The sequence below is a fragment of the Eptesicus fuscus genome, chromosome 9 (assembly GCF_027574615.1).
Source record: "Eptesicus fuscus isolate TK198812 chromosome 9, DD_ASM_mEF_20220401, whole genome shotgun sequence".
NCBI classification, from domain to species: domain Eukaryota; kingdom Metazoa; phylum Chordata; class Mammalia; order Chiroptera; family Vespertilionidae; genus Eptesicus; species Eptesicus fuscus.
The window spans coordinates 12,604,218-12,629,595 of record NC_072481.1 but is presented as its reverse complement, the minus strand read 5'-3'; the positions used below and the strand labels follow the sequence as shown (position 1 = coordinate 12,629,595).

At 40.7% G+C, this 25,378-nt stretch overlaps 1 protein-coding gene across 5 annotated transcripts in view; it reads left to right on the top strand.

Annotated features, from left to right (window-relative positions):
* Nucleotides 1–25,378, top strand: part of USP48 (ubiquitin specific peptidase 48) — a 69,616-nt gene that overhangs the window by 32,154 nt on the left and 12,084 nt on the right. For 3 of the 5 annotated variants that reach the window (XM_028155389.2, XM_008148122.3, XM_028155393.2), the window contains 12 exons: nucleotides 822–971; nucleotides 4,854–5,051; nucleotides 6,806–6,920; nucleotides 7,987–8,117; nucleotides 10,336–10,407; nucleotides 16,901–17,025; nucleotides 17,154–17,276; nucleotides 17,544–17,605; nucleotides 17,869–17,979; nucleotides 19,957–20,087; nucleotides 20,448–20,554; nucleotides 21,559–21,663. In XM_028155389.2, the coding sequence (XP_028011190.1) occupies nucleotides 822–971; nucleotides 4,854–5,051; nucleotides 6,806–6,920; nucleotides 7,987–8,117; nucleotides 10,336–10,407; nucleotides 16,901–17,025; nucleotides 17,154–17,276; nucleotides 17,544–17,605; nucleotides 17,869–17,979; nucleotides 19,957–20,087; nucleotides 20,448–20,554; nucleotides 21,559–21,663 (1,430 nt within the window). The remainder of the gene's footprint in view (nucleotides 1–821; nucleotides 972–4,853; nucleotides 5,052–6,805; nucleotides 6,921–7,986; nucleotides 8,118–10,335; nucleotides 10,408–16,900; nucleotides 17,026–17,153; nucleotides 17,277–17,543; nucleotides 17,606–17,868; nucleotides 17,980–19,956; nucleotides 20,088–20,447; nucleotides 20,555–21,558; nucleotides 21,664–25,378) is intronic. The other 2 variants (XM_028155390.2, XM_028155388.2) reach the window with 1 other exon arrangement.

Genomic DNA, 25,378 nt, shown 5'->3' with positions numbered 1-25,378 from the left:
GGCTGGCGTGGCTCAGTGGTTGAGCGTCAACCTATGAATCAGGAGGTCATGGTTTGATTCCTGGTCAGGGCACATGCCTTGATCCCCAGTGTGGGGAGTGCAGGAAGCAGCAGATCAGCGATTCCATCTCACCATTGATTTTCTCTGTCCCTCTTCCTCCTTCCTCTCTGAAATCAAATAAAAACACATTTTATAAAATAAAACCACAGTTTGGTTTTATTTTGTTCAATTTGTAAGTATTTTCTAGATTTCAAAAAAGAAGAAAGAGTTGCTACTGGCCTGTAGCATTCTTTAGTTGCCCTTTTATCTAATACTGTTCTATGCTCTGTAGCACCGTGCGCGCGTGTGTGTTGTTGTGGGTTTTTTTTAAACGTTATTATGGTTTTTAGAGAGAGAGAAGCATTGATATCAGAGAATAACATCACTGTCTCCCACATGAACCCCAACTGGGGATTGAACCAAAAACCTGGGTATGTGCCCTGACCGGAATTTGAACCGGCAACCTTTCGGTGCACAGGATGGCACCCAACTGAGCCACACTGGCCAGGGCAGTAGCATGTATCTTGAAGTTGTGTTTCGAGCCGTCTGATGGTTCTGGTTGGCTGTAATGTCATGGATAGCCAGGTGGGGACTCACACTCTAGTGTCTGTCTTCAGTTTCACTTTTGCCTTCAGGTTGGGGGTCTCTAACAGAAAAGGAGACCATAGTAGGAAACGGCCACCAAAATATGAGCCCGTGTTTGATATAATTTAGAGACCAGCATGGTTCAGTGTCTGGAAACAGGATAAAGTGGATTTGTTTTTTCTTTCTGTTTTGAATAGCCTTTCTTCAAGAGCTGGTAGATCGGGATAATTCCAAGTTTGAAGAGTGGTGTATTGAAATGGCTGAGATGCGTAAGCAAAGTGTGGACAAAGGCAAAGCCAAGCACGAAGAGGTTAAGGAGCTGTACCAAAGGTTACCTGCTGGAGCTGGTCTGTAAGATATTCTGGGACAGCACTGTTGCCACTGAGTGCCTTGTTTTATGTTCACAAATGTGTATGAACTAACTTTTCCCTTCCTGGTCTTATAACTCACCAATGCCAGCCTTATATACTATAAAATTGCCATGTAAACCAGCACTAACTTGATGTGTAGCATTTCATATAATTTTCATTATCATGTACTTTTCAAAATGGGAAGCTCTTAATTATAAGGTTTAGGTCAGCACTCTTCATATAAGACAAAACAGATATTCCTATTTTGTGAGATAGTAACTTGTTCTTAAGGAAAAGTTGGATTGGGTTACTATGGAGGCAGCTCAGCTATTTGGTTTCCTTGTATACTTGGTACCCTCGCAGTATTAACAGGTATTCTTTTATATGAGTACTATTTCTTAGGATTAATTTGAAATTTAATATAAAAAGGAAACCTCAACTTTTTAAAGCTGGTATGCCATTTGTAATAATATATTGTCTTAGTCCTTTCATAGACATGAATTCCTCTAAACCCAATTTCTACTTAAGGAAGAGAGGCAATTTAATCCTAATTTTAGAACATAAATACTCAAGTATAATTGTACTTCTGTGTTTGGTCTTTTTTATAATCTTAATTTTCTATTACTGTTATGACTTTAAACAAAAGATGAATATAAATGGCTAAATCTGGGGAATGCCTCTTAAAAGTTCTTTATTTTTAAATCCTCACCGGAGGATATGTTCATTGATTTTTATAGAGAAGGGAAAGGAGAGAGAGAGAGAAACATGGATTGGTTGCCTTGCCTATAGGTCCTGACTGATGATCAAATGTGCAGTGTAGGTATGTGCCCTGATTGGGAATTGAACCCGAAATCTTCAGTGTACTGGACAAGGCTCCAACCAACTGAGCCACACCGGGCAGGGCTTTCTAAATGATTTGATTCCGAGCTTTCTTTGTAACCTATTACTGTCACTCTGTTCCAAGGGTTGGGATTGTCCTAAAGAATTAAACTGACCTTAATTTTCTTGAAAATGATTTGGAAATGAACATATGATTCAAAGTTGTAAATTCAGTCATAGGAGTTCGGAACTGGGAATCAATTTTTTGAACTGTATTCCGTTTTCATTATTCATTGGACAAGAGAAAGGGATTTACGGAGTCTGAAGGAAACTGCTCTTTGGAACCACTCTTTAAATCTGCATGGTCCAAAGCTGTTATGTGTCAAGTCAGCGCATGCTTGTGCTTCTCTTGGCTGTTTTCATTCCGTCTGTAAGGACTGTGCTGTAATAAAATAATCTTAAATTATCTGTAGATAAAGTATTTTAAATATTTCTGATGACTCAATCTTTATAGACTTAATGTTCCAAAAGAAAATATTTTGTTCAAAATCCAGGCATTAAAATATTATAACTTTGAACCCAAATGTGCATTTCCCTTTGGTAAATATTGTAACAATAGCTTTGCTGGTTTGTCAAATGCTGAGATTTTATACAGTGTGTTATCTCCATATTGATCATTAAAGAGAGTGTTTATTGCCATTTGGCGAGTTGGCTTACCCATGCCTCTGGAAGGCAATGCTTAGGTAGTTTGCGAATCACAGAAGGAGAGAACATCTTTGAGAACCTGCCAAGGAGCCTTTCTTTCGGGCAGAAGCATTTGTGGTATAAAAAGCGGTCCATAAGTGGACTCTGACCTAACCATTAAGACGTATGCTAGACCTTGACTATCAGAGAAGCTCTGGGCAGAGATTGATCCAACTCTAATGTGATGGGGATGGAAAGTGGAAAGAAAGAGCTCAGTCACTTCCTTCCATGGGTTTCTCAGCACACTGAAACTGGCGCCCAAAATCTGCACACCTGGGGAGTATGGATTTTCACCAGAATTATAGGCCCAGTCTCCGCTCTGTTCCTTACTATAAACCACACGTGATTTTTCTAATCTTCATGTAGTACATGGAACCCAAACAGGAAGCTTCCCTGGAAAGTTCACTCTGGTAGGAGATTGGAAAATGTTGTCTTGAACTAACCGCCTTGGAGTCCCATTGCTATTGCGTGGGCCAGGGTAGAGTCACTCTGGGCTTCGGACCCAGCAGACACCCCCTGGCAAGGAATGCTTTTTGCTCTTTTAGTTTCCCTAGATTTCTTACAAAGCTCAAGGTTCTTATGGCTTATTTTTTTTCCACTTAGAAACAGCAGATACTGTCCTGCACTCACCCTTCCCCGGCTGTGGGGGAAACGAACACCTGGTGAATCCTCCTTGAGTGTTGCTCTGTGTCGCAGTCCTGTTTTCCCTCCTTTGACAGCCTTCAGATTACTAAATTTAATTGATGTGACTATATTCGGGAAAAGGTCGGACATGCTAAGACTTTGATTTTCCTTTTTTAGAGAGGGATTTCGCTTTCTTAACTCTATCCCTGCCAAGTTAAACTTGATAAGTGGCAAATAACAATGAGAGGTATTTTAAATTTCATTAACCATATCATTATATGTTGTGAAATGCCATGGCCATGTTACCTCTACTAAATATTAAGGTCTCCTCTTTTATATATTGTGTGAATGTATAATTAACTTTTCTGTATCTCTTTTCTTCCAAAAAGCTCAAAATGCTTCACATATCTTATCTTTTATATTCAACAACATCCCTGTGAGGTAGGTAGAAGGCAGGTATTATTACCTTCATTTTACAAATAAAAGACATGAAGCATAGAGAGTTTAAGTGACTTGCTCAAGTTCAGTTTCTTGGTGGCAGAACTTGGATTAGACCTTGGTCTCAGCTTGTAGTCACCTGCTCTTCCTCTGCAGCTGTGTCTGAGCTGATCAGTACAGTTTTAGCACAAACAAGACATCCAAAAATTCTGAATTTTGTTTTTGTAAATATTGAAATGTTTTATACTAAACGTAAGATGGCAGTTAGTTTTCTAGATTTGTAACCCAAGAGACGTATAAAATTGCTCAAAATGGGCTTTGAGGTGAACTGTCCATCCCTCAGATCTCATCAGAAGTAGTACATAATACAAGTATATAAATTCAACCTCTGTATGTTTTCTTCTATGTTTTATGCTTGGACTCACTGGAGATCTTTGTAAGTAATCAAAGCTGGCCCTTTACCTTTAATTTTGGCTTTTAGGGAACTCAGGGACTCTTACTTTCCCAAATTAAAACTCATGTTGAGGTGTTTGGTTTTGTCTTAATTTTTACTACTTCAAATTGAAATTCAATTCTAGCATATTTCATCCTGGAATTCGTTTAAAATCGCTTATTTTCTTGAAAAAAAAAAGTAAATAATAGATCATGATATGGATTGGGTGGGGAAATTTAGTTCTTTTCATCCATACACCCATATCATCTTGGATGAAGAAAAGTTCAGTGACTGAAACAGGCTCGTTAAAGTGCGGTTATAGCTGATGGGGTTAATCTCTAACTGAGAACTCACTCAGGCTTCTTTTAATTTTCAGATGTATCTTATGTATTGATGAAAAGGGTTTTATGGAATAAACAGTAGGGGATGAGGTTATGTGATTTGCGAGCCAGCGTGGAGCGGCTTGTCAGCAATCACGGTGTCCTGATCAAAGCTCTGCTGTGCTATCAAGCAAGACACTTCTCTCTGTGGATACCTCTTTTGTAGAATGTGGTTAATAATACCAGCCGATCTCCGAGGCACTGAGCAGACTCACCCCTGTCACGCGCGGCCTCTCACACAGCAGCTTGAAACCAGAGGAAGGGTAGGGTAGTTAAATGGAGCTCTGTGTCATACTTATCCAACATTTCCCCGCAACAATGGTTCTTCTGATTCTGCTAACTTTGGACAGAGTTTGCACTGTCTTTTGAGAAAAATGAACGTATCACTTAGTTAAAAAGCTGTAAAAATACATAGGCTCTTTCCCTTGCTCTCTTCCTCAGAGCCCTATGAGTTTGTCTCTCTCGAGTGGCTGCAGAAGTGGTTGGATGAGTCAACACCTACCAAGCCTATCGATAACCACGCCTGCCTTTGTTCCCATGACAAGCTGCATCCTGATAAAATATCGATCATGAAGAGAATATCTGAATATGCAGCTGACGTTTTCTACAGTAGATATGGAGGAGGACCGAGGCTCACTGGTAATTTCCGATGTCTTCTCTGCTTAAAAAAGAGAGATGCTGTGTGTCCTCATCATGTGATCTTCATGGTCATTGGACCCAAACTAAGCCAGACCAGATGTTCCTTACACTGCAAGAAGGATTTGCTGAATAAAGTAGAAATAGCATTATACATGGTATCTTTATAATGTTAGGAAAGAAACTGGTACTGCTCAGTGGGGGTTTTTTCTTTTTCAAAGCAGACAGAATAGGATACTTTTGAGAAAATCATCTGGTAGTATTTTGTTGCTTTATACATTACTCTTCAAAGTACTTGAGCCCTGGCTGGGTAGGTCATTTGGAGCATCACCTGATGCACCAAGGGTGCAGGTGTGATCCCTGGTCAGGACACATACAAGAATCAGCCAGTGAATGCATATAATAAACGGAACAACAAATTGATGTTTCTCTGTCTCTAAAAAAATACTAAATATATATATTTTTAAATCAAAGTACTCGAAGCCTGGTCTAGTTGATTATAGATCTTATGCCTCCCTGCTACAGTGACTTCTAACAGTATGAGATCTGCGCATTGTTACTTAGCTTATGAATGGAATCTGTGTGATTCTACCCTGAAGATAGAGCTGTATAAAAAGCCACGTAGTGTCCATAATCTATTTGGTTCTGGTTACCTCTCCTCATAACATTTCTTTTTAACTGGCAACACAGTCCCCCAACCCCCACCCAATCTATAGATGAGTCTAATAAACAAAACTACTACCCTTTTTTCCCCTAAAATAAATGCTATTTTCTGATCATGTACCACTTCTGCATAAAAACTGGCACTTAACTATATGCTCCAGGTCTTGTGCACATATGGAGTTTTCTTTGTTTTTTGATTCACAATTAATAAACAGCAATGGATGATCTTCCAGAGAGTCAAATTTCTATGATTCCTGACACTGTGCTTTAAAGCAGGCCTTGCTTTTTGTTTTTCCTTTCGTGTTCTGTGCTTTGAAGTATTCACATGAAGCTCTTAAACGATTAACATTACATTTATGGTTGTCGGATGCATTGACTCCCCACCGCACCATTATTTGATTAGGGTCTTGTGAAATTTGCTTCTAAACCTTGTAAACTTTGCATTTCATGGTACAGATAGTTTTGACATATAGCATTTTTTCTCTTACAACAGTGTTACTATCTTGATATTAACATTACAAAATAATTTAGGATATATATCAAATTAAAATATATTTTTATTGATTTCAAAGAAGAAGGGAGAGGGAGAGAGATAGAAAAAAAGAAGGTAGAATATTTCACTAACATTAAAAATACTGATTTCATAAAGAAATGTAAACATTTTGGATAGAGTGGGTTAAATTCAATATATTAAAAATGGAAATCATCTACCTTCTAAACCTGCACCTTCTGCTGTAGTTTTTTTTTTTTTTTTTTAATGTTTGGAAACCACTGCCTTTTTAAAAATATTTTTATTGATTTTAGAGAAGAAGGGAGAGGGAGAGAGAGAAACATCAGTGATGAAAGAGAAACATTGATTGCCTCCTGCACACCTCCCCACTGGGGATCGAATCCAGGATCCTTGAGTCCATAGGCCAACGCTCTCTATCCACTGAGCCAAACCAGCTAGGGTGATATATATCAATTTGCTATTTTGTCAGAATTTATGACTTTGGTTTAGAATTCTTTTGTGTTTTGTGAAACGGTGAAAGCATTTTCCTAACAGGAAATCCGTATGCGAGTAAACTATTGTCTTTCATTCTCTCTGGCCCTAGTGAAAGCCCTGTGTAAGGAATGTGTAGTAGAACGCTGTCGTATGTTGCGTCTGAAGAATCAACTAAATGAAGATTATAAAACTGTTACTAATCTGCTAAAAACAACAATAAAGGGGTATGTTCCACCGTGTGTATTGTTTATGATAAACTAAGAAAAAACAATTGAGAAGAACTAACCTGGTAGCTGATTATTTTTAGATAAGAGGGAATTGGATTTTTTTTGAAGAAAGAAGTGTGATGATGTGCATGGCAGAGCCAGATTAAATGTTGCAGTGATTGCCCGTGTGGTAAAGACACAGAAAGCTGAGTCACACAGCCTTTGCGACAGTGTTCCATCATTAGAAAGACAGAAGCAGAGATGTGGACCTGAGGCCGGGTCAGACCAAGGCAGGGGTGTAAGCCTGTGTTCTGGCATGGAATTATAGAAAGCTGTGGTGGAACTTCATCCTGCCTGGTCTGCTGGTGTCCGCCGTAGATCTAGAGAATGAAGTATGTGTGTTAACAAATGGTACCCAGCAGAGCATCCTTGTCAGAAACACTCAGCCCAGTAAATCCAATTGAGAAAGAAAGAAAGAAAAGGAACATCCAGGGTCCTTTAGAGCAGAGGTCGCCAACCAGTGGCCCGTGAGCCTGAAAGGTTGGCGACCACTGCTTTGGAGTATGCTGAGCCCCACTCCCTGTAGTACCTGTGAGTTCAGATACGATAGAGTCAGATGGCATTTCTTATGTCTGGATTTTATTTAAGTTGTGTATTGCCCAAACAAAGATTAATCCAGTTGACCATTTTTAGTCATTCCACAAACAGCCTAAATGTGTGTTTATGTGTAGACATGGATGTATATATGTGAGTGCGTCTGTGTATACTTAGAGGCACAGCTGTATGTAATTGTGAATAGTAATCAAGTGAAAGAACGCAGCCAGTTGATTGATGTGATCGGCATAAATGTAAATGAGGGTTAGGAGAAGCAGGGTAAGATTTAGGATGGAAACGGTACCTGCAGTTCAGTAATAAGGAGTAAAAATGGCCTAAATGACGAAGTGGGTTAGAGAAATTGTGTACTTAACAGCAGACTTTGAATATTTGAGATTCCCTTTAGCTGTGGCCTTTACAAGGAAAAAAAGGGAGGGGAGGATGTGAGGAAACGTGACATGCATGATTTCACTTTCTCTCTGTTCCTCAGCAGTGATGGCTTTTGGGTGGGAAAATCGTCCTTGCGCAGCTGGCGCCAGCTGGCCCTTGAACAGCTAGATGAGCAAGATGGTGACGCAGACCAAAGCAATGGAAAAGTGAATGGCAACACCTTGAATAAAGGTACCTTCTAAAACCTGTGTCGATGGTTGTGAGTTCTACCACAGAAGTGGAAACATTTGTTTTTAGTAAAATTGGCTTAATTCCCATCCATGTAATTTTAAAGAAAAATTGTATTAAACCTAAAGCTCTGAAAAATGCCTCATAACAAATGAAAAGTGTTTAAGCTAATGAAACCGAGCAAGGGTCAAAGGTTCAGCAGCTCAGAAAGGGAAGGCGGCTGCAAGTTGCAGAGTGTGTTGTAAGCCCAGGATGTTTTGGTTGTGGATTATCGGCCACACTTACAGGCTGCCTTCCTCACGTAGAAGAGCTTGTGCTTCGGGTGAGAAGGCGGCTTTTGGGTAGCTTTTCGCTTATAACGTTTTCTGAGCTTTTTTTTTTAAATATACTTGATTGATTTTTTTACAAAGAGGAAGGGAGAGGGATAGAGACTTAGGAACATCGATCAGCTGCCTCCTGCACACTCCCTACTGGGTATGTGCCCACAACCAAGGTACATGCCCTTGACTGGAATCGAGCCTGGGACCCTTGAGTCTGCAGGCCGACGCTCTATCCACTGAGCCAAACCGGTTAGGGCTGAGCTTTTTTTTTTTTTTTTTGAAGCTATGCTTTCAAATAGGAAATTATGTTAGTCTCAGTAAATCACTTAACTTAATTTTATAACCAATATTTTATAAAATATCAAGGAAAATTAAGGCATAGGAACTATTTTTAGATTAAAAATGGAAACTAGAGGTTTGATCAGTTTACTAATTCAGAGGTAAGTTAGTGATCCATAAGCAATTATTTCATTTAATTTTCTCATCTTCAAATATTATTTACATGTATTTTTATCATTTTAATATTCTTAACCATTTTACTAAAATACTTTGCATTTTCTGCATTCAACCATATTATATCATTCCATTTTGCTTGGTGTGGATCTCTCCTGTCACTACCCCTTTGAGAAAATAAAAACGCCAAAACCATTATTAGTTTTTTTTGTTTTTTTTAAATATATTTTATTGATTTTTTACAGAGAGGAAGAGAGAGGGATAGAGAGTTAGAAACATCGATGACAGAGAAACATCGATTAGCTGCCTCTTGCACAACCCCTAATGGGGATGTGCCCGCAACCAAGGTACATGCCCTTGACCGGAATCGAACCTGGGACCTTTCAGTCCACAGGCCGACGCTCTATCCACTGAGCCAAACCGGTTTCGGCACCATTATTAGTTTTAAACTATGATTTTTAACACTTAAATTTGAAGTTCAAATGAATTTGTAGAAATTACTGGACCAGAGAATTATCTCCATATATAATTGCTAGAAACTGACATACAGTGGTAAATTTCCTCTAGAAATTATTTCCTCATGCTTTCATCAATGTAAAGAGTACATCAGTCACATCCATTTTTTCCAGACTGATATATATGAAAAATGACTTAGCAGTGTCAAGGCTTATATCTTTCAAAACCATCACTGAGGTCAACCCTCCTCATATATTTGAGGTGTTATTTGTGCATATATGACAGATGCCAGAGTTACCTGATCATGTCCTTCCTTTGCTCATTTCTCTATACTTGAACTTCTTAACATTTAGCAAATATTCTTTTTATATATATATTAATTATATTAAAAATGTGTTCTTAACTTGGAAAACCCATATATATAACTATTCTGATCTCCTGATACTCACGACTTCTATTTGATATCATGTTCCTGGTATACACAACTAAAAATTGATGTTGATACAGCATGGGCAAGTAAGAAAAGTAGATACTGGGAGAGAAATGTTAACAGGAAAAGCAAAGTTCTTATTATATGTGTTTGACGTAAAAGGTTAGGTTATTTCATTGGCCTCTAAAGCTTTCTGTTCAACCCTTAAAATAAGAGAATGACATGACATGTAGATTATTAACTTGGTTTATGACACAGTTCTGAACACCTTGACTAGAATTAATGGAAGGATATGTAAATTACTTTTAAATTTGGGGAAAAAAGGTACATTTTCTTGCATAATCTAATTCTTTAAAAAGTTAAACTGCCATTCAGATAGTCCTCTTTCCTTTTAAAGGAAAGAAATATAACACTTAGCAGAACTGTGTAGGAATTGCTTGGGTCAAATTTTTAGAATGTTTTAACGTTTTCTTTGTTCAAAATTGTGCAGAGTATTATCTCTGCTGCTTTGACCTTTAAATACAACAGCCAGAGCAAGTTACTCTGTGTTTCTTTTGATTAGATGAATCAAAGGAAGAAAGAAAAGAAGAAGAGGAGGAATTAAATTTTAATGAAGACATTCTGTGTCCACATGGTAAGCTAGAAGCATGAATCTTCCATTGTCAGACTTGAGCATATTGTAAATATTTTGTTAACTGTTTTGCACTTTCTCTTAGGAATTAGGCCATAATACGGCAGCCATGGTTTTTCTAAACTGTACTTGATTCTGATGTTTCTATTCTCATACCCTTCTTAACTGTTAGATTCTACTGCCTGATTTTAGGCCAATGCCTCGCACACCTTTTCTTCACTCCTTGCTGTGTGTGTGTGTGTGTGTGTGTGTGTGTGTGTGTGTGTAAAATAGGATTTTTCCTATATTTAGTGGAGAAGAAACTTTTTGTCACTTGTCTCCTTGAAGGGCTATCTGAGTGGAAGGGAAGAGTTTCCCATGACTGTCTTTGTCCAGTTTGAACACTTTGAGAACAGTGTTCATACATTTCTTACTAGAGGCCTGGTGCACGAAATTGGTGCGCGGGGTGGGGGGAGGGGAAGCTCAGCCCAACATGCGCCCTCTCGCAGTCCGGGACCCCTCGCTCCTTACAGCCTGCCTGCTTGCTGCTCCTTACTTCTCAGCTCGCTGTTCCTTAGCGCTGCTGTGGAGGTGGGAGAGGTTCCTGCCACCGCCACTGCGCTCGCCAGCCATGAGCCTGGCTTCTGACTGAGCGGCACTCCCCCTGTGGGAGTGCACTGACTACCAGGGGCAGCTCCTGTGTTGAGCATCTGCACCCTGGTGGTCAGTGTGCATCAAAGCGACCGGTCATTCCGCTTTCGGTCGATTTGCATATTAAGGTTTTAATATATAGGATTGTTATTATTATTAGGGGTATTTTTTGTTCTTTTTTTTCTTTTTCTTGTGTCGAGGGCTGACTTTCAATAGATCGCAGCGAGGGAGCTGCTCTGCTACGTACGAAACCCCGACCCAGAAGCAGGTCGTCTACGAATGGTTTAGTGCCAGGTTCCCCACGAACGTGCGTTGCGTGAAGGGCGTGGGGGTGGCCCCGTTTCCCAGGAGAGGGGTATTTTTTGTTTAGTTTCTTAGACACTTACTCCTATTTATTTGTTCATGTATTTCTTATTTGGTCCTAGTTAGTGCTCACTACTAATAAGTAATTTTCTGCAAGGGTTTCTTTATATATGAGACATGATTATCCATTCTGTTAGCACTCTGAAAGTCAAGCAGCTCTCTGCTTCTCAAAGCCTTATACTATGTAAGGACTCTTCACCCCCTTTTAAAAACTTGGTTTATTCTACTAATCCATGTCTGTGCATTTATTTCTTTTCTTTTTTGGAGAGGGAGAGAGAAACATCTATGTAAGAGCACAACGTTGAATAGCTGCCTCCTGCCTGCCCGCTACTGAGGATCAACCTTTTGGTGCACCTGTCAAAGCCCAACCAACTGAGCCACATCAGCTAGGGCATGTGTGTTTCTTGTTGTGTGCTAATATTGCCCAATCTCAGAATGCTTGTTGGTCCTAATAAATTTCTTTTTAAATATATTTTATTGATTTTTCACAGAGAGGAAGGGAGAGGGATAGAGAGTTAGAAACATCAATGAGAGAGAAACATAGATCAGCTGCCTCCTGCACACCTCCTACGGGGGATGTGCCCGCAACCAAGGTACATGCCCTTGACCGGAATCGAACCTGGGACCTTTCAGTCAGCAGGCCGATGCTCTATCCACTGAGCCAAACCAGTTAGGGCTAAATTTCTTATTTTAGTTCTTACTTCATTGGTTCATTATGAACCAACTAGAGGCCCAGTACATGATTGAATCATGCACGTGTAGGGTCCCCTACACGCTTTCGCTTTCCATCGTGGTGGAGCTGGGTGCCTGTCTGCTCCACCAGCGGACAGGCACCCAGCTCCCCCGCTTTTGATGGTCCGAGGCAGGACGTGAGCTCGCTGCTCCAGAGGCCCCTTCTGTTCCGCAGCACAGCCATGGCGCAGACTCTGAGCTCGCTTTGCCAGTGGCGACGCCAGCTCAGCGTCCTGCGGGCCCAATCGGCTACCCCGGCCACCCCAAGTCCCGCCCCCTGCGCCTCCCTCTGGCCCAATCGTGGGCGTAGCGGAGTGATGGTATTTATATATTACCATTTTATTAGGTAGGATACGTAATGTCTCACACCCTCGTGCACTCTAGCCCTTTTATATCAAGGGTCCTTGATGACAGTGGTGATAATTCTCCCCTGAATGGTCCTTGCAGGCTGGTCTTTCTGGGTATTTGTGTCACTGCCCTTTAGTTTACTATCTAAGTGGCATTCTCATTTACTGACCACACTGCTAGGTGGTGAGGGGGGTCATCCTGGGATTGGATTTAAGTCTCTGCATCCCAAGCCCATCTCTCCTTCCCGTCCCATCACCTACAGCCCAGTTTGTCCGCCTTACACTTGAAGTCACAGCAGGAGCACAAAAGTAAGAGAGGTGGCCTCCTGGGTGGTAGACAGATTGAATAAATAAATAGGAGGAGGCGGAGTAAATGGCCAAAAGTAGATGAGTTTTTCTCGAAACGCTTTCTGTCATCTCTTACTTTACCTTCACAGCATGATGTGGACCTAGGATGTGTGCCTTCCTTTTGAGAGCTGAGGAATGCTTGATCTGTGATCTGTCCCAAGGTTGAAACAGTGCCAGAACTCAGATTGTCAACTCATTCCTTCGCCCACTGACTTTTGCTCTGTCTTCCCACCTCCTGTCTCATCTTGTCATTTCAGTATTACAGTTTGATTAGAAAGCCTGGCAGAGCTGAGTGGGATTTCAGGATGTGTGCTGCACTCCTCAGCAGAAATGGTCCTCGAGCTGTTTTTTAGTTCTTTAGCTTGATCTGGGACTTGTTAGCCTTTTCTTGCTGTACTTTTTAAAGGATAGTTCTTCACTACTGTTTTTGTGGACATCACCTGTCCGTGTATTGTGTCTATGAGATCAGGTTTTCAAGTGCAGGATATTGGACCTTAGAAACCCACTTCACTCATTAGGTTTATATTAAAACTAGTGACCCGGTGCATGGATTCGTGCACATTGAAAGGAAATTAATTAGAAGGTGGCCGGTGGAGTGGGACTGAGCAAGGTGGGCAGGACAGGCCCTGGAGCCAACCTCCTGTGGTCCCTCCCCGGCGTCTGTGGAGTGAGCGGGGTCCCTCCGGCAGGAAGGGTCCCTTGGCTTGACCTGCAGGAATCAGGTCAAAACCTGCTGTCCATCCCCTGAGGAGTCCTGGAGTGTGAGAGGGCACTCTGCAAAGTTGCTGTTGTACAGGGTGTGGAACGGAAACACAAGTGTGCAGTAAACCAGATTCGGGCCGATAGTGCCCCAGCAACAACATAACCCTCGGCCGGAGGTGGAGCGCGGCCCCGTGAGACCTCCCACTTCTCTGGTTTCGGGGTGTGTCACCCGAGAACTGCCTCTGCCAAGTCACTGCAGCTTGGTAGCTCCTGCATTGAGCATCTGCCTCCTGGTGATCAGTGCGCGTCACAGCAACCGGTCGGACAGTCAGACACTTTGCGTATTAGCCTTTTATATACATAGATTCCTTTTATATACATAGATTTGTTTCTGGAATGTGATGGTGGTGGTAATGGTGGTAGTGATGGTAGTACTGAATACAACTAGTAGTGAGATGATAGTAGGCATGTACTGAATGTTTATACACATGCTGGTAGTTTCCTAAGTGTGTAGATATTAACTCGTCTATAAAACAGTGCCGAGAGGTCAGTATTACTGTCATATCCATTGTACTGATGAGTAAAGAAGCTGAGGCATAGAGTTTTAAGAGTCATTTGCTCAAGATCACCCCATTTAATGGATAGTTTTACCTACGTGCATAATTCTCAAATTACTTTCCTTCAGAAACTTAAAGGACTTGCACTATCTTTCATTGTGCCATTTGTCCATTATGCGTAAGTGATTCTTTTCATTCCATTTTGGCAGCTTGTAAGATTTTTATCCCCAGTGTTCAGTGGCATCTCACAGGGCAGGCCCTACCTACCTCCCTCATTGTGCGAGGTGCTTGTGGAGGCCGGGTGCACCCAGGAGGACCTCACTGGGGAATTCCCAATGTCAGTGTCTGCTCTTGGGCTGCTCAGATTTCTCCATAGGCATCCATTCTCCTGCCTGGAAATGCAGCCATGGCTGTGCCTGTTCTGGGGTAGTAGAGAGAAGAGGGCTTGGGGAGACTGCCTCTGTGTCAGCTCATTGCCCCTCTCCTCTCTGTGCTTTGTGTCCCCTGGTGGAGAGGGCTGATGCATATGTCACCAGAGAAGGTATGGTCTTCCTTGTGGGTAGAGGGGCAGTTATTTGTAGAATCTAGAGGAGGCAGAAAATAGTAACTGCCTCTTCAATAGACTTGTAATCCATTCTGGGTTGTTGTTTTATTAGCCCCACCTGTACTTCCAGGTGCCTGCAATTTCTAGGCAGTTGTGCAGTGTAATAAATCTTGTTACTTCTTGGCTTTTGCCGATTTAGAATTCATTTTTTATATGTTTCATCTGTCTGCTTTTAAGCTTCTAAAATTTTTGTTGCTGTTGTTCCCTCTTTGTTCTGTTCATCCATCATAGTGATTTTAGATCTCTTTAAAGATTCCTTTACTGTGGTTTAGTGGTGTTTCAAGAGGCAACTGAAAGTAAATGCAGTTTTAAAACTTTTTGTTTCTGGAAGTGCTTGTTTTGAATTTTCTTATTTTTTATAACAAAATCCCCCTTTTTAAACAAATTGGGTTACACCACTCATACAGAGGAAGAGTTTTTTCCTTTTTTTTTTTTTAAAGAAGGGGGAAAAAATGAAACCACTTAAAATTATTTTTAATTTTAATTGCCTTGGAGTGCTTTCTAGAAAATCAGGTCATAGAAATATGCCTTTCCTTATTATGGCTGTATTATATTTCACTATAAAGATGTACTATACTAGGTTTGGATAATCAATTAATCTTTTAAAAGATATTCCCTAATTGTGTCTTAGGAGGGTATGCATGTTGGAGTAAATTTTTATAGCCCCAGAGGAAATTTAAGTTAATAGCCTACTCAGAAAGAAAGTTAAATTTTACATTGTGACCTATTTTTCTCTGATATTAAGTTTATTAAAGCAAAGTGATATTTCCTTGGGATTATTCAAAGGTCAATAAGAGGCGAAGGGTGGCAGTTATGAAGATATATTTATAGGTATTAGAAATTACGGGGTTTGAATGAAGCAGACCTGAGTTCATAGTCCAGCTTCATCATTCACCAGCTGTGGCAACCCTAGGTATATTAATTTCTCTGATTCTCAGTTTATTATTATATAAAACACATGAAGCAAAGAAGGATACTTACTTTATTTTAGTAATTGCTTTTTTTTAAAACCAGTGATATTCACCAGTGTGTGTCTCAAGATTTTTTTTATATATTTATTTATTTATTTATTTATTTTTTAATCCTCACTCGAGGGTATTTGACTTTCAGAGAGAGGGGAAGGGAGAGGGAGAGACAGGGAGAAACACACATGTGAGAGAGAGACACACACATCGATTGGTTGCCTCCCGCATGTCCCCTGACCAGGGCCAGGGGCCTGCAGTGGAGGTACGTGCCCTTGACCGAAATCGAACTCAGGACCCTTCAGTCCACAGGCCAGTGCTCCATCCATTGAGCCAAACTGGCTAGGGCAGAATGATATTGTTTTTAGAAAGGTTTATTACTTTTAACCAACATGGAGGTGCCTGGCAAACGGGTATAGAAAAACATATGGCCCTGGAAACTTACAGATGGTTTTCTGGGTAATGACCCATTTAGTACATAGGGACAGTTCATTAATTCATCAGTTAGCAAGAGCTGAAACAATGAAAACTAGAACCACAAATGGAGTGAGAGGTGGAGTGGGGGGAAAGGCACCAAGGAGGGGCTGCTGAGGTTGCAGGTTTCTGCCAATTGGGCGTTCCCACGACCTTCCGAGAAGAGGAAGGTGGTGGTGACTAGTCCTGTTTTTTTCTCTGCGGATTTTTAAAGATCCGCAGGAACTGGGGTGATGGCAGTAGGAAACTAACAGGATCTTGTCTGGACACAGTTTACCAGTTGTACAGTAGATTATTACTTAACTTTGAATCAGTAACTTAAGAGAATGGACACCACCTTGAAAATACCATTTTAATTCGGGGTGATTTCAGTGAGGTAGCACAATCAAATGGGAGGAAATACAGTCCGCAGGAAATTGTGAGGCGAGTGTGGGCGGAGATGAAATGCTGCTCAGCAGCCCTGCCTTGTGCACAGACACCAGGATCCCGGGAGCCCCGCTCACCGGCAGGAAGAAAAGCAGGAAATGCACGGCGCTAGTCTCATGCATTTGTCTTTATTGCCTGGTTTTTCAACCACAGATACAATGAAGGACATCAAGGAATGGCTCCTTTAGAATTAGATAAACAACAATTAGAGATTTCTGAAACCAAAGAAAGAGAATTGAACACTTTAGAAGAGAATATTTTTCTTCGGTTTAAGAAATAGGAAACATCTTTTTTGGAGGCTATATATTGACTTTTTTGGTTTAAATTTAAAAAAAATCTTTTTGTGCTCAGGGGAGTTGTGCATCTCTGAAAACGAAAGAAGGCTTGTCTCTAAAGAGGCCTGGAGCAAACTGCAGCAGTACTTTCCAAAGGCTCCCGAGTTCCCCAGTTACAAAGAATGCTGTTCCCAGTGCAAGGTACTGAGCACAAGTCTCCTCCCTGTACCCACTTCTCGAGAATGAGCCTTGTTCTTCTGCCGAGGGTGGTGGGGAGGCAGGTCCCGTGCTGTCAGCAGGAGATGGTTGATTGCTTCATTCTCTTTCAGATTTTAGAAAGAGAAGGGGAAGAAAACGAAGCCTTACATAAGATGATTGCAAACGAGCAAAAGACTTCGCTCCCGAATTTATTCCAGGACAAAAGCAGACCCTGTCTTAGTAACTGGCCAGAGGTATAAGGATCCCCACCAAGGATAGAATTCGTCTTGTTTCAGGGGCTTTTCTGCTGTATTGTTTCCAAACAACCCTGAGCTTCTCTGATTCTCTTTGTTTAGTTTTAATCTAATCAGGGGGCTTTACTCTAACTCTGATTCTTGGTATCGGGCTGTGTTTCCATTTTATTTATAAAGCTTAGTGCATGGAAAACCATTTTCCCCTAAAGGATTCAGGTTAAGAACACAGTGAAGTGATGCCTGCTTTAATGTGACTTCCTGTTCTAGGATACAGATGTCCTCTACATTGTGTCACAGTTCTTTGTAGAAGAATGGCGGAAATTTGTCAGGTAGAATCCAAAATGTTTCTCTTTCCCTTTTTGGGGGGTTGATGTTAGTGTTTTTAAGAATTCATGGATTCTGATCATGATACCTTTTAGTTACTTTTTCTAGCATGTGCTTAAAAGCTTTCTTTTAAGTTAAAGGAATAATCAAGAGAAACATTTAATTACTAATGTCCTTTTTAATAGATCTCATTTGTAAGTAATTGAGCACTCTTCTGTTGACTCACGCAGTAGTGAGGAATATTGACCCTCCTTGTCCCGTTTGATAGGAAACCTACGAGATGTAGTCCCGTGTCATCGGTCGGAAACAGTGCTCTTCTGTGTCCCCACGGGGGGCTCATGTTTACCTTCGCTTCCATGACCAAAGAGGATTCTAAACTGTGAGTTTCTTCTCTTCGTGCGATTTGTCTGTTTCTAATGATTAGCACGTTTCTTATCTAAGAATCTAGTCCCTTGCTGAATTGTGGGTTTTTCCCTCTTTCATATACTCACTGTACTAGAACGAGCACTTTTTACAAAAAAAGACCTGCTGCTCCATAAAAGGCAAGAGGCAGGCCATGGGCACCTTGCTCTTTGTTTCTTCCTTCCTGGAGCCCTGCTTCCTCCTCTCAAGCTGCTGCTAACAGTGTCTCTAGGTGGGCCTCTTTCCTGGGACCACGTAACAGCCAGGGTCTTGGTGGTTTTTATCAGCAGCCGCCAGACTTCATTCATAAAGTAGAGGAGGGAGGCGGCATGGCACTGAGCTGGAATCTCAGGGTCTGAAAACCAAAATGTTGTTCCATTCCTTTAGTGGTTCCAAAGGGGCTCGTCTGTGAAATTCACCCATTATGTTACCAGTTTGTCTTTTAAAATAGTTTTTAAATAACTATATAAGATAAGGTAGAATGCCTCTGACCTTGCCTGTAAACCATGAAAAGAAAATTGAAACATAAATATTCCTCTGGGACAAAGCTAGGATTTGGAGTTTATTACTCCTATATCAATACATCAGCTCAGGAAGCTTAGAGTATTCATTTATTTTCTTCTAGGTTCTCCCCTGTTGGGGAAATATCTATAATAATAAAATAAAATAAATGTGGGCCACCCATTATTTAAAAGTTAAATTCAAATACAGTTCAAGGGCCCTCAGTACTTAACATTCTATTCCTCCTTTTCTCTTTTTATTCACGACTGTCTCACAGTAACCACTGTCCTGAATTTTTTTTTCTCTATTGATTAAGGTATTACATATGTGTCCTTATCCCCCCACCCCTAGCTCATGCCCTCACCCCCCTGATGCCCGTGTCCATTGGTTATGCTTATATGCATGCATACAAGTCCTTTGGTTGATCTCTCCCCCTTACTCCCACCCTCCCCTACCTTCCCTCTGAGGTTTGACGACCTGATCGATGCTTCTCTGTCTCTGGATCTGTTTTTGTTCATCAGTTTATGTTGTTCATTATATTCCACAAATGAATGGGATCATGTGATATTTATCTTTCTCCGACTGGCTTATTTCACTTAGCATCTCCAGGTCCATCCATGCTGTTGCAAATGGGAGGAGATCCTTCCCTTTTACAGCAGTGTAGTATTCCATTGTGTAGATGTACCACAGTTTTCAATCCACTCATCTGCTGATGGGTACTTAGGCTGTTTCCAAATCTTAGCTATTGTAAATTGTGCTGCTATGAACATAGGGGTGCATATATCCTTTCTGATTGGTGTTTCTAGTTTCTTGGGATATATTCCTAGAAGTGGGATCACTGGGTCAAATTATCCTGAATTTTTGAGGGTTATCCATCTCAGAAAGTATTTCTTTAAACAAACACACACACACACACACACACAGAGTAATGTTTTGCATGGTTGACATTTTTTCTAACCTTGGCCAATGTGGCTAGATTGGTTGGAGCATCATACCATGCACCGAAAGATTGCCAGTTCCATTGCTGACCAGAGCACATACCTAGGTTGTGGCTTTCCCAATTTTGGGTGCCTAAGGAGGCAATTGATGGATATTTCTCTTCTCCCCTTTTTCTTTCTCTCTCTTCCCGTCCTCCTTTTTCTTACCCCCCCCCCCCCCTTCCCTTCTCTCTAAAATCAGTAAAAAACCATATCCAACTACGTTCTTTCTCAATTTAGGTTTTTGAGATTTAACCAAGTTGATTCATGTAACTGTAGTCCATTTTGTTTCTTTGCTTTGGTAGCATTCTTTTGTGTGGAAACAAAACACCCAAACTACTGTTCCTCGTTGCCGATGATGTGTCTTTCCCCTCTGATTTCTCTGTATTAAATGCTGGTTGTGATGATTTCTATTTAGGAAACTAATGGATAATGTCAGTTCTCTGAATTAAGGCATGTTGTGTTTTTTTGCACAGTATAGCTCTCATATGGCCCAGTGAGTGGCAAATGATACAAAAGCTGTTTGTTGTGGATCATGTAATTAAAATCACAAGAACTGAAGTGGAAGACGTAAATCCTTCAGAAACACAGTATATTTCTGAGCCGAGTAAGTTTTCATACTACTTTGGTTTGCGTAGTGAAGAGTTGACATTGTAAGGGAAGTAAGAGCATGTGGGTATTATGTCCTCTATTTAAAAGTAAAAGTCCCGTGGTAGTCCAAACTAATACTCCCTGGGGGGAGGGGGTGCCATCATACAATTATATCATGATTTGTACATTTATTTATTGATAGTAGATAGGTTTCTGTATTATTGCTATTTGCATATAACAGTACAACAATTCAACAGTTAATAGAAAATATGAGTAATGGTTTAATGAATACTCACTGGTAACTTTGATGCATGTTTTTAGATATTTGGGTCTTCGATAGTAATTCCTCAGCCACTTCTATTTTACTTTTCTTTAGAACTCTGCCCAGAATGCAGAGAGGGCTTACTGTGTCAACAGCAGAGGGACCTGCGTGAATACACTCAAGCCACCATCTATGTCCATAAAGTCGTGGATAATAAAAAGGTACCAGTCCCTCTTGTGGCCCTGGTTGGTAATGGTCAAGCTTTTTTTTTCTTTTTACTTGCTCTTGGGTGTTTTACTGAGGATTGCCAAGGATCACATTTTTGTTTCCATGGAGCTTTTTGGTATAAGAATTAAAATTAGACAGGAATTGAATATGAATAGTTATGTGGTTGTTTGTGGACTTGGTGGAATGAATATTCGTCACACAAAGACTTATTTGAATGTCACCTGTGTGTCTGGAGTGGCTTCACTGCTGGGGGTACAGCGGTGAAGAAGACAGACAAGGAATCGACCCTCACGAACATTTGTGCCTCGTGAGGAAGATCAAGTAGCATTAGAACTCCTGCTATCTGAACCACTTGAGGCCTTGAAAAAGCCTGACAGTCGGTATACTGGGAGAAACGTAGAGCATCTTTGAACTGCTGCAAAATAACATCATTTTTTTTTTTGTTTTTTTAAGAATATATTTTATTTTTATTTTATTTATTTATTTAATATTTTATTGATTTTCCACAGATAGGAAGGGAGAGAGATAGAGAGTTAGAAACATTGATGAGAGAGAAACATCAATCAGCTGCCTTCTTGTGCCCGCAACCAAGGTACATGCCCTTGACCGGAATCGAACCTGGGACCTTTTAGTCCGCAGGCTGACGCTCTATCCACTGAGCCAAACCGGTTTCGGCAGCAAAATAACATCATTGTTAAAGCCGATAACAGCGACTGTTCTGTAGAGATCACTTTACACTTATGGTGGCTGCATTAAATGCAAGAATAAACCACAGGATAAAAACTTAACATGTTACAAGAGGATACAGAGCCCCTGAGTCTTGAACCTCTAATGTGTCTGTGATCCCAGCGGTGATAAAGGTGTCCCTCCTCTTGATAATGGCTGTCATTATCAAATTTGATGGCTGTCATTCTCCCAGTCAAATGATGGCTGCCCCTCCGTAACTCATCTTCTTAGGTCTGACCTACGTCTGTCTCTGCTTTCCTCACACATTCAGGTGATGAAGGATTCCGCTCCGGAGCTGAATGTGAGCAGTTCCGAAACAGAGGAGGATAAGGAAGAAGCTAAGCCAGATGGAGAAAAGGACCCAGATTTTAATCAGGTACGTGTTGAAGCTGCTTTTCATTGTCATACCTTCGGCTGTGCTGGCAGGGAGGGCAGCCTCTCCGTGCCCCAGATGTCTCTCCATACCAGTGGGTCCTCACCACCCTTCGTTTCCTTCATTTTTGATGGCATGCAATAGCCGTCCTGATTTCCCATGAAAAGCTGTGGACAGCATTATTACAGAATTACAGTAACAAATTTTTAGCTAGAAAAGAAGACTAAACAAGACCCATATCTTGGTTTGTTGCTTAATCATGGAATCTTCAAGAATGAAAGGCCATCTTAGATTTCCTCATTATAAATAAACAATGGATTTAATAATGGAGTTTATAGATGAGATTTTTGGGTCTGTAAGTAGACAAATGACCATATCAACATTAGTCTTTTCTAGTTCTGTTATGATTTTCTATCCCCTCTCCTTTTTTTGTTGCTTGATTATATTCTGCATGCCCATTGTATTGGGAAAATGGTCTTAAGAACAGGAAATAATGTAGGAATATGTTTGGTTGATGTATGATATAGGTAAGCTTGATCTTCTCCAAAAGTCAGGCCACTGTGTTCCAGGATATTCTATGGATACCTTAATTCATGGAATTTCTACTCTACCTGGAGTTTAGTTTGAACAGATAAGAGATTTTTCTTTCTGCCAAAATACAGGGTAGTCTGATGGCTGTCATTCTCCCTGACGGAGTACGTGGTATAGTGGTCATCTGCTGTGTCTGTGAGAGCGGAACTCTGGGCTTGTCCTGTGTGTGCTTACCCATCGTGCTATTTCATTGTTAACGTTGATGGAGAAAGTCTGAAAAGCCCTCTCTGACTTGAATCTTGGTCCGTGAGCTACATGTTACTTGTGGTTTCCCAGTTGGCAGAGAGATACGTCAGCATTTGCTTTCTGTGCTGTCGCATCTCGTAAATGTTAACTGTAAAGCACCTGTGAGAGAACAAAATCGTGCACTTCTGTGCACCATCTTTCTGACAGCGATCAGCCACTCTTGTTAAAGTTGTCCTGCCAGATTTGTCTTTCAGTCAGTTAGCACTGGGGGGCCCTTGACTTCAGTGCCAGTTCAGATCTGTACATTTCAAAATACGCTTTTACTGGTTTGAGAGAGAGGCATCAATGAGAAAGAGAAACATTGGTTGGCTGCCTCCTGCACGCCACACTCCTGACTTGGGATCAAGCTAGCAACCCAGGCATTGCTCTGACTGGAAATCTGTGCATGGGATGACGACCCTCAACCAACAGCCACACTGGCCAGAGCTATATGTATACGTTTTACAGGAACGCAGGCTTACAGCTCTGAGGGGATAGTTTCCTAGGGCAAATAACCCCCCTGTGAAAATCCATGTCCATAATATGCCTTCTGTTCCTTGGGACGGTTTTTGAGATGACAAGAGTCAAATAATATGTCTCTTGGTAAGAGTTTGCAAACCTCTCTGCCTTTGTAACCTGTTTGTTGTCAACTTTTTCATGTCTCAAATCCTTATACAGTTCATCTTCCATGATCTTCACAGATCTACAAACAAGTCCGTTTCCTTTTCTAGTTGATATGTTAAAAGAGTGTGCGTGTGTGGGCGCGCATGTGCTTACCCATCCCGATTTACAGCTTCATTCTCTTTTTTATTTGCTTGGCTGGCAATACCATACTGTTTTAATTTTTATCTCTCAGGTGTGTGGTTTAATAGTCCATTGGGAATCTCATCTTTTCCCTATGTTGTTTATTACCGGTGGTCACCAACTCACTTCTGTTGCTTCTGGTAAACTTTAAATTAGTTTGTAAAACTTGACATGTATGTTCTTATTGTTCTTAGTTTCTGTTATTTCAAGCTTTGCTTTTCCAACTAAGAAGTATTTAGAAAACTCTTTACATTTTCAAGTGACTTAGGCTTTTGGGAATCTGACTTTTTTGAATATGTAGTTTTATTCATTATGGTCATAACCACAGCAATTTACAAAAGTGAATGTGGAATTCTTCGTTGTGGATGACAACAGATTTCACATGTACAAATATGATAGAGAACGTTGGGAAACATTGCTTTTTATGCTGTAATTACATTTTATACTTTGTAATTTTCTTCTATCTTCCTTCTCCTTGTTTGGAAGTTGTAATACTCCAGATGTTTTAAATAGTTCTTGTCCCACAATAAAATCTCAAGTGTAACCTTCCTTTAGAAAAGAGTGGAGTCCCAGAATATCTAGCCTTTTCAGAATGCCAGCCTCCTCAGACCTTCTCTTTGTAACAGTTGATCCTTGAGCAACACTGGGTTCGGGCTGCCAACCCCGCGTACAGTCAGAAATCCACGTATAACTTTGACTCCCCAGAAACTTTCCTAATAGCCTACATTGGCTGGAAGCCTTATCAATAGCATAAGCAGCCAGTTAACACACCTTGTATATTATACATAATCTATACTGTATTCTTAACAATAAAGTAAGCTAGAGGAAGAAAAACGTTATTAAGAAAGTCATAAGGAAGAGCCCTGGCTGTGGTGGCTCAGTTGGCTGGGTGTCATCCTGGGCTCCTCCCATCAGGCACCTGCCCAGGTTGCATGCTGGGTTCCCAGTAGGGGGCGTGCAGGAGTTAGCTGCTTGATGTTTTGCTCTCGCATGCTGTTTCTCTCTCCCTAGCCCTTCCTCTCTCTCTAAAAATGAATGAAAATATTTTTAAAAAATAAAAGGAAATCATAAGGAAGAGAAAATACACTTATTGTATTTATTGCGGGGGAGGGGGGTGGTCCACGTTTAAATGAACCTGCAGAGTTCAAACCCGTGTTGTTCAGGCCTGGTCAACTGTACATTACAGTATCTCAGTACGTAGATAGCTTTTATCATTGCTGTTGTAAATCCCCATAATAGCAAATGATTTCTACTTGTCCCTAATGGAGATGAACAAATCTCTTTTCCTCTTTTCTCTTAAGCTAGATCAACCTAGTTCCTTTGACTGACCTTATCTACAATTTAGGTTAATAATGAACCCAGTATTGGTTATCACTTAGGTAACTAAAAGCCATCTAAAACCATTTGGCTGCTTTTTGTCAGATAAGTTGGATTTAAATTCTATGGGGTTTTTTTGTTTTTTGGTTTGTTTTTTAAGTAATTCTGGGAAAAGCTTTTAGACCCATTTAAAACCAGTCATTAAAAAATGTTTCATGCTTAATGCTCAGGGCTTTGTTATTTGGTTGTGTTTTGTATTTCTAAAGTAAAATTTTACATTGCTGTAGATATTTTTCCTAATTGTGGAATTTAGATCCAGTTTTACTTTTTCTTTCAATAGTAGATCGAGATTAAGAAAAATGTTTCATCAGCTTTGACTTTTTATGAACTCCCATGTTTACTTAACCTTTCCTTACGACTGTTAGAATCGTTGAACCTAGCCTCGTGCAGTTCCTAGCCTGTGGGCATCACCCTAAACAAATGCTCTTCTGTGTTTGCATCCTGATCCTCTTCAGCTTTGTAAATCTCTGGAGCTCCCATGGTAATGACTGTGGCATCTGTGTCCATAATGATCCCTAAGCAGCTCTGCCGTGCGCAGCTGACACTCCAGTGCCTCGTGGTTACCTCATTCAGATTTCATTAAACCAGGGAAAAGGTTCTTTTTTGTTGTTTTTTGTTAATCCTCACCTGAGGATATTTTTCCCATTAATTTGTAGAGAGAGTGGAAGGGAGGGAAGGGGAGGAGAGAGAGAAACATTGATGTGAGAGTGACACACATTGA